The following is a 12,500-nucleotide window of genomic DNA, read 5'->3' on the forward strand; positions in this document are numbered from 1 at the left end:
CCGCATCCCCCCTTTTTCCTTTTCTTTTTTTAAATTTTTTAAATAGTCCAATATCACTAATAGTGAAAAGATGCTAAACTAAAAGAACTAACACTTTCAACGTAAAACAAAGAGTGCAATGTCATGCAATGCAATGCAATTCAATTCAACACAATCCAATGCAAAACAACGCAGGGCAAAATTGACGTGGAGGAAATTGCAACACGCTTTCCTTAGTAGAACATATCATTATTTATTATGTGTACCTTAAACACCATCACTTTATTGTCCATTCTTTGTGTTTTAAGGCCATTTGATTTATGGTACGAATTCTCCATACAATAATAAAGTTAGTATGATCTGTTGAACACTTACATTTTTTTTTCCAACGCTGTTAGAATTGGAAGAGAAGGTTCTCTGGTATTTTATCGACCTCTTTTTTTCCCACTAAAATTCAAATGGATCTCTCTCTCTCTCTCTCTCTCTTACTCACACACACACACACACACACACACACGCGCGAGCGCGTATGTTGTGCTATTTCTTATTTGACGCTAACAAACGCACCCACACACAAGACCACACGCAGAGGCCCTACAAACGAATGAATACTATACTATAGTATAGTATTGTATAGTATAGTAAAATGGCCTTTGGATGTGACGAAGCACACTCCTTTGTCCCCTCCCACCCTCTACACCCCCCCTCCATTGGAGTATTCCTCTTGTGTGTGTGTGTGCTTGTGGGTCGGTGTTTGCTCTGTGTGTGTGTGTGTGTGTGTGCTTGTGGGTCGGTGTTTGCTGTGTGTGTGTGTGTGTGTGTGTGCTTGTGGGTCGGTGTTTGCTGTGTGTGTGTGTGTGTGTGTGTGTGTGTGTGTGTACATTTTGTGCCCTTTTTCTGCGATTATTCATATCTGCAATTTGTAGTGTTGTATTGGTGGATACAGATGTTGTTTTTCCACTCGTGCTCTTGTGTGGTTTAATGCGTGGTTGTATATGTTTCATGTGTAGAGCCCATTATATGGGGAGTTTGCGCCATATAAGTACAGTATATTATATTATTATTATTACTATACTGTACTATACTGTACTATACTATACCTTAGCGCGATGCCATACTATACACACATATGTTTGCACACGCACACACACACAAACTCACACAGATGCGCACTCACACAAACTCACATAAACTTATGAGATATGCATGAAGACACTGACACAAACAGGGGCGCACACACCTGTACTGTACGAAAATGCAAACCACACACACACACACACACACACACACACCCGCGCGCGCACACCTGCACGCAAGAACGCACGACTGTCACAGTACAGACCTACACGTGAAATCACACATATACACTAAACTTACACTCCACACACACACAAACACACGCAATCATACACACACACACACATGCACACATACAAACACGCACACACAAACACATGCACAAAGACATATACACAAACACACGCATACCACATTTATGCACATGCTCACACTACACTACACTATACTACACTACACTGTACTTCACTACACTGCACTACACTACACTTCACACACTCACACCCCCCCCCCCGACACACACACGTGCACACAGACACACACAGACACACACACACCGTGCCATACCTCATCTGTCACTCCTGAAGAAGAACTGTACAAACCGCGGATTTCACCAGACACCGTGTTTACCTGATTCCCTCTCTTAAAAAAAAAAAAAAAAAAAAAAAAAAAAAAAAAAAGAAAAAGAAGAAAAAGGTCAGTGTCATTTGCATAAGGTCAAAAGCGCCCAAACTTTGAGGTCATATACAGACACTCCCACAATAATTTCGGCGCTTCGCCCCATGTAGACAAGACCCTAGCCATGTAGACAAGATCCTAGCAAGACCCTAGCCTTTGTAGACAAGATCCTAGCCATGCAGACAAGATCCTAGCAAGACCCTAGCCTTTGTAGACAAGATCCTAGCCATGCAGACAAGACCCCTAGCCACGCAGACAAGACCCCTAGCCACGCAGACAAGACCCCCTAGCCATTACGCTTCTTCCTAGCAAACTGGCCAGAATGGTTTCCTACAGTTTGAAACAAAGCATTCACACTGATCTTCCAAGTCGCAAGTATTGGTCATCACACCAGCGAAGCACCATTCTACGAGTTTTCGAACTGAGTGTAACCTATGTGCGCCCTACTTGGCTGGTCATGGCTATGTCGTACGCTGTTGTGTTGATGCTACCGACAAAATACATAGTGTAACTGTAATGAATCCTTTGTATGAAGCGCATGATTTTGCCTACGTTATGCAACTCAATGCGCTCACGCAATTCATAGACTGAAAACACACACTCTAACGGTCATCCACACACACAGACACACACACACACACGCACGCACGCACGCACGCACGCACACACACACACACACACACAGAATCTCCAGAGACTGACGGATGCCTATCTAATCGTTTATGAATATTGTTTATGTCAATAAATCAAACACCTCAAAATGACTGCAGCAAAAGCTATTCATGTAGCAAATGGCAGGCAACAGCATTAATGCAGCTTTTTTCTCAGCACACATGGGTGTGGGGGGGTGAGGAATCTTCCCAACCTCCTTCATGGAGAGGGGCTATTTTGTTATGTCTGACACGAGTTTCGTCCCCTGGATAAGCAAGTCAGTAGCAGTTCTTCCAGCCACTACGACAAAGGAACGATAACTCCCAGTGGTGATCCCCTCCCCCCCCCTCACCTACCGGTAACTCTCACATCACACAAAATCACATGTTCAACGGTAAAGAAATTCTTGATCTGGATAACAAGTATAGTAGAAAGTTTTTCTTGACACAGAATCGAGACGTTTCAAGTTACTTGAAGATTTCAGTGGTTTCTTACCACCTTCCTCAGCCAAACTGCTACAGTAAAATGTGTTGGGCAGGACAGGTGTGAGTGAACTCAGTTCAGTGCTACAGGAAAGTGTTGGGCAGGATAGGAGTGAGTGAACTCAGTTCACTGCTACAGGAAAGTGTTGGGCAGGCCAGGTGTGAGTGAACTCAGTTCACTGCTACAGGAAAGTGTTGGGCAGGACAGGTGTGAGTGAACTCAGTTCAGTGCTGCAGGATAGTGTTGGGCAGGACAGGTGTGAGTGAACTCAGTTCATTGCTACAGGAAAGTGTTGGGCAGGCCAGGTGTGAGTGAACTCAGTTCACTGCTACAGGAAAGTGTTGGGCAGGTGTGAGTGCACTCAGTTCACTGCTACAGGAAAGTGTTGGGCAGGTGTGAGTGAACTCAGTTCATTGCTACAGGAAAGTGTTGTGCAGGTGTGAGTGCACTCAGTTCATTGCTACAGCAAAGCGTTGGGCAGGACAGGTGTGAGTGCACTCAGTTCACTGCTACAGGAAAGTGTTGGGCAGGTGTGAGTGAACTCAGTTCACTGCTACAGGAAAGTGTTGGGCAGGTGTGAGTGAACTCAGTTCACTGCTACAGGAAAGTGTTGGGCAGGTGTGAGTGAACTCAGTTCAATGCTACAGGAAAGTGTTGGGCAGGACAGGTGTGAGTGAACTCAGTTCAGTGCTACAGGAAAGTGTTGGGCAGGACAGGCGTGAGTGAACTCAGTTCATTGCTACAGGAAAGTGTTGGGCAGGACAGGTGTGAGTGAACTCAGTTCATTGCTACAGGAAAGTGTTGGGCAGGACAGGTGTGAGTGAACTCAGTTCATTGCTACAGCAAAGCGTTGGGCAGGACAGGTGTGAGTGAACTTAGTTCACTGCTACAGGAAAGTGTTGGGCAGGTGTGAGTGCACTCAGTTCACTGCTACAGGAAAGTGTTGGGCAGGTGTGAGTGAACTCAGTTCATTGCTACAGGAAAGTGTTGTGCAGGTGTGAGTGAACTCAGTTCATTGCTACAGGCAAGTGTTGGGCAGGACAGGCGTGAGTGAACTCAGTTCAGTGCTACAGGAAAGGCAGGACAGGTGTGAATAAACTCAGTTCAGTGCTACAGGAAAGTGTTGGGCAGGACAGGTGTGAGTGAACTCAGTTCACTGCTCATTGGGCAGGACAGGTGTGAGTGAACTCAGTTCAATGCTACAGGAAAGTGTTGGGCAGGACAGGTGTGAGTGAACTCAGTTCATTGCTACAGGAAAGTGTTGGGCAGGACAGGTGTGAGTGAACTCAGTTCATTGCTACAGGAAAGTGTTGGACAGGACAGGTGTGAGTGAACTCAGTTCAATGCTACAGGAAAGGGTTGGGCAGGACAGGTGTGAGTGAACTCAGTTCAGTGCTACAGGAAAGGCAGGACAGGTATGAGTGAACTCAGTTCATTGCTACAGGAAAGTGTTGGGCAGGATAGGTGTGAGTGAACTCAGTTCATTGCTACAGGAAAGTGTTGGGCAGGACAGGTGTGAGTGAACTCAGTTCATTGCTACAGGAAAGTGTTGGGCAGGATAGGAGTGAGTGAACTCAGTTCATTGCTACAGGAAAGTGTTGGGCAGGACAGGTGTGAGTGAACTCAGTTCATTGCTACAGGAAAGTGTTGGGCAGGATAGGAGTGAGTGAACTCAGTTCACTGCTACAGGAAAGTGTTGGGCAGGACAGGTGTGAGTGAACTCAGTTCACTGCTACATTCATGGAGTGTGGCTCCAGACGACCAACGACCACCGAAATATTCCAAGTGAGTTGAAACTTTCCGATTTCCCTGGGAAGGCGCTGCACCCTGATTTCCTCACTCCAGCCAGGTGTGAACGGGTACCTGACTTTGTCTTTTGTATTTGTATTTCTTTTTATCACAACAGATTTCTCTGTGGTAAATTTGGGCTGCTCTCCCCATGGAGAGCGCGTGGCAACACTAAAACGCCACCCATTTTTTGTGTGCATTTTTCCCTGCGTGCGGTTTTTATTTGTTTTTTCCTATCGAAGTGGATTTTTCTACAGAATTTTGCCAGCAGTGGGTTCTTTTACGTGCACTAAGTGCATGCTGCACACGGGACCTCGGTTTATCGTCTCATCCGAATGACTAGCGTCCATACCACCACTCAAGGTCTAGTGGAGGGGGTGGGGGGGGGGGGGGGGGGGGGGGGGGGGGGGGGAAATATCGGCGGTTGAACCGTGATTCGAACCAGCGCGCTCAGATTCTCTCGCTTCCTAGGCGGACGCGTTACCTCCAGGCCATCACTCCAGGCGAAGGTTACCACGGCGGAACGGGAGGACTGGGCCCCGCCTTCCTACTTCCCGCCCCAGACACAGTGAATATGAGTTCACTCCCCTATGACCTCAAAACACCACAGGACCTTTCAGTAACCCTTTTAAGAATTTTTTTTAATTATCCTTTTTTTTTTTAATATAACCTAGTTTCAGTTTCAAGGAAATGTCAGATCAAGTGTGCGGACTTGGTCCATATCTGCTGGAAAAAAGAAAAAAAGAAAGAAGAAGAAAAAAAGAAAAAAAAAAAAAAAAAAAAAAAGCGGAGCAGATGCCTAACCTTCCCATAATCCTTCGCTTCTCAGGCCTTGAGAGCCTATGTTAGGTTTGTGTAGAACAAGAACATAAAATTGAAAAAAGAAAAGAAAAGAAAGAAGAAGAAGAAGAAGAAGAAGAAGAAGAAGAAAAAAAGCGAATGAAATAAACAAATAAGTGAATACATTAGGATACGTTGAAGGAAAAGACACGCGCAAGACAGATGGTATAAATAGATAAACAACAACAACAGCAACAACAGCAGCAGCAGCAACAACCACCACCACCACCACCACCACCAAGAATGAAATTCAATGTGATGAAAGCAATAAAGAACTAAGAACAGCAGCTGGAGAGGTCTTTGACTGTCGCTGTGACAACTGTACCCCCTCTCCCTTCATAAGGACTCGGTGTGCCTGCAGTTACTGCCGCCTGCAGAATGGCTCGGTGTATCTTCTGCTGCGGGCAGCGTCATGCGCACAGCGAACATGCTTCAGAAGATATTACATTCACGAGAAAAAAAAAAAGAAGCATTCCAGCATTCCTGCAGTCGCCCACAACTCTTTTAACAAAACTGCGCTGCAAAGTGATGTTTTAAAACCTCGCAAAGACAACAACCAAACCCCATGCCACACCGCAACGAAATAACAACTTGCATTAAAGCAACCGTTATGTGTGTGTGTGTGTGTGTGTGTGTGTAAAATCACTTCACAAACAAATCAACACGGAAATACACACAGCCACCACGCTGTCAGTAAGAACAGTGTACTCCGGTCAGTGAAAACAAACAAAAGACACAGAAACCAGCTGCCGAACAGAGGGAAGACCTTTGCAATTCCGTGTAGGGTTCGTTGTCACCGGAATAGCCCGTGCTGGCTAAGTCTCAATGAATCCATAGCGCGGAAGGAAAAACAGAACGAGAAAAAAAAGAAGAGTTCCCGAACTTTTTGAACCAATTTTGACAACTTGCAAACAAACACACTCAAAATACAACAATAACATTTTTGTGAACTTTGCACGGTTTGATAAAAAGAAAAAAAAAAGAAAAAAAAAAGAAAACGCTACACGACTTCGCAAAAACTAAGTCTCAACTCGGTTCGGCATCTCGCTTCCGAAGACGGTATGGGAAAGGTTCTACTTGGTATCGAATCTGCAGCTGGGACAGCGCTAGCACCTCAGCCATGGCCAGCTCCTTGTCGGCCCTCCTGGCCAGCACGTTGACGTAGGCAAACTCCAGCAGGGCAGCGAACACAAAGATCAGGCTGCTGACCACCCACACGTCGATGGCTTTGATGTAGGACACCTGCACTCACACACACACACACACACACACACACACATACACACACACTCACACAGGCACTCAGACATAGACACACAGACATACATACGCAAACACAGGCATACATACACACAGAGGCATACATACACAGACACATTCACGGAAATACACACAGACACATACAGAGACACACAGACACACAGACAGACACAGACACAGACACAGACACACACACACACACACACACACACACACACACACACACACACACACATGTTTACATCTTTTTTATACATCAAGAGGAAAAGTAGTATGAAGACGGTAGACACGAACAACTTGGAATTTGCATCTCATTATCGTATAAAACGATGAAGAAGGTTGATTGCGATGAAAATTCACACACACACACACACACACACACACACACACACACACACACGCTATGTGTATCTCTGTCACACACACACTTTTTTATATGATAGTCAGTCGTGTCCGACTATGACCATCATAATAGCAGAGGAGGCAACTGCTGTCCCGACTATCTGGGCTAGAATTTGATTATAGTGGAGAGTGTCTTGCCCAAGTCTACCCCACTCTCTCGGCCAAGAGGGTTCTAGGACAGCTGTTGTTGGGATGGTTCCCAAAGGCCAACTAGCCCACAAGGCTGCAGCACTAAGAGCCAGTGCAATTGTGCCTCCTAGTTTGAGAGTCATAGTCCTTCAAAAAGACTAAGCTGTAAATGGTTTCCCATTGACTGGAGAAACCATTGATAATACAGCTCTCACTTTGCTGTTGGCCCAAATGTAAACTTATGTCAATCTGTGATATAAGCCGAGTGTTGGGCCACGCACACACACACACACACACACACACACGCACGCACGACACATGCTTTGGCCGTCACCAGATGTAGTAAGAAATTTGAAGTAAAAACACCTGTGAAACACGTTGTGTTTGTCAAAGGTTCTTTCATCTGTGACACAGGACACCTGCTGGCAGGGAGGGTGGCAAAGGTGGGATTTGCATCATTGCAGTTAGACACTAGCACACATACAGAGACTATGGGCGTCACTGAAAAGTGATACAGCTATGAAGAAAGGCACCCGTGGCAAAGATTGGGTGGACTGAAGGTTCTTGCACCCGTGACTTCAGACATATGTACGCATGGAGGTGTATTAGAAGCTCTTTGAAGTAAGACACCTGCACCAGTACACACAGTCCCTTGAGCGTAACAGGAGATGGTTGCATCTTTGAAGAAAGCCACGTAAGGCGTACTTCCAATTCTTAAACAGTTCTTGAAAACCTTTCAGATAAGACACCCGCGCACACGGAGGAGTTATTAGACGCGTTTACAGCTTTTGATACAATACACCTGCACTTACACGAAAAGAAGCAAAGGACCTGCGTTTCCTTTGGGGGAATTTAGAGCTTTGATGTGTGTGACATCTGCACACATGTCAGGGACATGACGTCATTTGTTGTGTTGATGTCGGACACCTGAATACACACACTGGGCTTCAGACTCTGTTGTCAACACCTGGAAACAGACTATAGGTGGTCACTGTGTACACCTGGAAACAGACTATAGGTGGTCACTGTCAACACCCGAAAACAGACTATAGGTGGTCACTGTGTACACCTGGAAACAGACTATAGGTGGTCACTGTCAACACCCGGAAACAGACTATAGGTGGTCACTGTCAACACCTGGAAACAGACTATAGGTGGTCACTGCAGGTGGTCACAGGCGTGATCTAAAACGCCCGCGGACGTGTTGGGTGTATGAGAGGTGTTTACAATTCTGATGCAGGCAAACACCTACACATACACACACGCACACGTTAGGGGCGTCAGTATTGATGTGAGACCAAGGGTTTGGTACACCACCCACAACCTGGAGGAATCTGGTGAGCAGCTCGTCTGTGCACCGCCCCAATGACTCTTCACAGAGCTGAGGGAAATAAAGAAGAAGAAGAAGATTATGATGATAATGATGAAGCAGAAGAAGAAGAAGAAGAAGATGATGATGATAATGATGAAACAGAAGAAGAAGCAGGAGAAGGAGCAGAAGAAGAAGAAGAAGAAGAAGAAGATTATGATGATAATGATGAAGCAGAAGAAGAAGAAGAAGAAGAAGACTATGATGATAATGATGAAACAGAAGAAGAAGCAGAAGAAGGAGCAGAAGAAGAAGAAGAAGAAGAAGAAGAAGAAGAAGAGGAAGAAGAAGAAGAAGAAGATTATGATGATAATGATGAAGCAGAAGAAGAAGAAGAAGAAGAAGACTATGATGATAATGATGAAACAGAAGAAGAAGCAGAAGAAGGAGCAGAAGAAGAAGAAGAAGAAGAAGAAGAAGAGGAAGAAGGTACGTATTCAGATGATTCACAGACATACATGGCCTTGGCGAGAGTCATGAATGCACATCTGGAATCATACACTAGTGTTGTGTTCATAAACTTAGTGTATGACACCTATGCACACAGCATGGCTCATTCCGTACATCGACATGTTGTCTGAAGATACACACACACAGTTTGAGGTGGACGCTCCAAACCTGACCATCCGCTTTTGACGCCCGTGCGATTCTGTTGCCTGTCTTGTCAACGCATCTCGGCAAGCGAACAGCTGCCAGAGAGTTACACAGAAAGACTGATAGAAAGACAAATTAAGTCCAACAAAGATTTTCATTTTCAAAGTGGCGTCAAAGCAACTGATCCATATACGCTACACCACATGGGCTTAACAAAACGGAAGCAGATGCCTGACCTGACGCATTAACTGAACACGATGGTCACGGCTTTAAGAGTCTATCAAAGGAATGTATACACCACTGAACTAAAATGAAATGAAGCAAACTAAAAAAAAAAAAATCAACAGCATCAGTATCAGTAGCTCAAGAAGGCGTCACTGCGTTCGGTCAAATCTATATTCGCTACACCACATCTGCCAAGCAGATGCCTGACCAGCAGCGTAACCCAACGCGCTTAGTCATGCCTTGAGAAAAAAAGAAAAGAAAAAAAAAGTAAAAAAAAACAACCCAACAAAACAAACAAACAAACAAACAAAACCAAAAAAAACAACAACAAAAAACAACAACAAACAAACAAAAAAACCAACAACAAAAAACAAACAAACAAAAAAACAGATAAATACATAAAAATACTACTACTAATATTTAAAAGGCGCAAAATCTTGATTAAGTCAACTCTAGACGCACACACCCACACACCCACCCACCCACCCACCCACACACACACACATACACACAAACAAAAGATGATAAATAAGCAAACAAAGCAAAATCAACAACAAAGCAAAGGAACATACAGATCAAATACTCTTTTTTTCAATATTCAGATCCGTGGCCCAGACCTTGGGTAAGGCGGACTGGATGGTGGAGCCGTGCGTGTTGAGGGTGAGCACAGTTAGCACACCCAGCGAGACCCGGGCCGGTATGGCCTCCACGTCTAACCAGAACGAGACCCAGGACAGCGCCACAATCAGTATACTGGGCACGTAGACCTGAATGATGTAGTAGCCTATGTCTCGCTGTAGGGTGAATCTGGCCACGATGCAGGCGAACGTCGCTGAAATGATGATAACAACAATGATAATAATAGCGATAATGATAATGACAATGATGCTACTGCTACGACTACTACTACTACTACAAAGTAGGCATCCTCCAGTCTCGTAATAGTGTACAGTTGTGCTCTGGGTGATGATTCTGGCACATCATCCATTCGATGATGACAGTCTCTCTCACACTTTGCACAGATGGTCTGTGACTGTTGGGCAAGTGTCGCTTCGGACCTGGACAGACCTTTCTGCGCTGTCTCCCTCCAGGATGATCGTTCGGAGGCTGCAGCTTCCCACATGCCTTTGTTGATGCGCAGCGTCTTCAGGTCTCTTTCTGTACACATCTTTGTAGCGTTGTTTGGGTCTGCCTGCGGGGAGCCTTCCCTGAGCCAGCTCTCTGTACAGGAGGTCCCCTGGGTATTGCACCACGTGTCCAAGCCACTGCATGCATCTTTGCTTCAGGAGGGTGTACATGCTGGGGATCCCAGCCATCAGTCTCCAGGACATTGTTGTTGGAGACTGTCCTGCCAAGAGATATTCAGGATGCATCGAGGGCAGCGCATATGGAAGGCGTTGAGCTTTCGCTCCTGTCTGGCAAACAGTGTCCAACCTTCACTACCGTCGAGGAGGGTGGTCACAATACAAGCTTTGTAGACCTGGACTGTGGTGTGTCCTGTCAGCTGGATGTTTTCCATATTCTGTCAGTTTGAAGAATGTGTTTGCAGCCTTGTTCGATCGCTAGGTGTCGGGAGAGATGTCTGAAACCGTTGAACCCCGGTACACAGTCATGGACAACTCCCAGACATTACAAGATATTCTGATGTTGGGTGGACAGTCCACCTGTGTTTTCTTGACACTGAGGGTAGGTCCGAAGTCACGGCAAGTCTCGCTGAATCGGTTCATGAGCTGCTGAAGGTCTTTGGTTGAGTTTGTGGTAATTGATGCGTCGTCTGTAAAAAAGAAACCAAGCAGGAATTTCATATAAACTTTAATTTTGCTTTTAGTCTGGAGAGATTAAAGAGGCCTCTATCTGGCTGGTGTGAGGGTAAATACCCTCTGTGAAAGATCTGAAGGTGTGATTCGTGAGAACTGTGAAAAAATCCCAAATAGGATCGGAGCGAGGACACAGCCTTGCTTTACTCCACTTCGGATGTCAAAAGCTCCAGGTGTTGAGCCATCAAAAACCACAGTACCATTCATATGCTGCTACTACTACTACTACTGCAAAGGATAATAACGACAACAACACTGCTACTACTACTACTACTCCTACTACTACTACTACTACTACTACTAAATAAAAACATCATCATCATCATCATAACTATTGTCGTTGTCATCATCATATCATTATCATTGTAACCGTCTTCGACGTCGTCGTCATCATCATCATCATCATAACGCGCCCGATTTGGAAGTGAGTTTTCATGGGTTTGAATCTCATAATCGTACCGTGATTTTTACTCCCCCTTCCGCTAGACCTAGTGAGGTGGTCTGTGTGCTAGTCTTTCGGGTGGGACGAAAATTCGAGGTCTCGTATGCAGCATGCACTTAACGCGCGTGAAAGAACCCACAGCAACAAAACGTTGTAACTGGCAGAATTCTGCAGAAAAGTCCACTTTGACAGAAAAACAAAATTTGATACACTCGCAGACAAAACAGGTAGATGAGGTTACTGTGTGGCGAGTATTTCTGCAAATTTACAAGTTTTATAATTGCACCCATTACTTGCTTTAGTCTTCTGTGTTTACTTTGAGCGTGTTTCTTCTCATATCTCTGCCATTACATATTCGAACTCATCCATTTATAGACTCTGCCGAAAGGTTGTCCGAACAAAGGCAGTGCAATCTGAGAAAAGCTAGCCACGGTGGTGGGCTGCCCTTGACGTCATATGACCTACTTCTCGCTCTGCGAGCGATGAAAGGTCCCCCACGACAGCAGTCCTGTAAACCCTCCCTAGTGTCGGCGTGTCGGGAAATCACAGAGACTGACGTTGGAAACGTGTGATGACAATCAAAGTGGACCATGGCCCAGTCTGACTGCAAAAGTCCGGATCTGTTGTCGTCAGAGGGTGACGTACTGCGTGTATTGCATCAGAACAGGTACAGGAAACCAATCTGACGTCATTCAGCAACAGCAACATGAACTTGTGATCCAGTGTTCACCGGTGATCGGGGTTCGAGGCCCCGTTTCGGCATGGT

General features: G+C 45.4%; 1 protein-coding gene across 1 annotated transcript in view; it reads right to left on the minus strand.

Moving 5' to 3' along the window:
- The window catches only part of LOC143298910 (glycine receptor subunit alpha-4-like), a 127,845-nt gene that overhangs the window by 2,518 nt on the left and 112,827 nt on the right, over positions 1-12,500 (minus strand). The window contains exons 8-9 of the mRNA XM_076611941.1: positions 10,093-10,307; positions 6,574-6,738 (exon numbers count right to left, since the gene is read on the minus strand). Coding sequence (XP_076468056.1) covers positions 6,574-6,738; positions 10,093-10,307 — 380 coding nt within the window. The remainder of the gene's footprint in view (positions 1-6,573; positions 6,739-10,092; positions 10,308-12,500) is intronic.

The sequence above is a fragment of the Babylonia areolata genome, chromosome 24, assembly GCF_041734735.1.
Source record: "Babylonia areolata isolate BAREFJ2019XMU chromosome 24, ASM4173473v1, whole genome shotgun sequence".
Classification (NCBI taxonomy): Eukaryota; Metazoa; Mollusca; class Gastropoda; order Neogastropoda; family Buccinidae; genus Babylonia; species Babylonia areolata.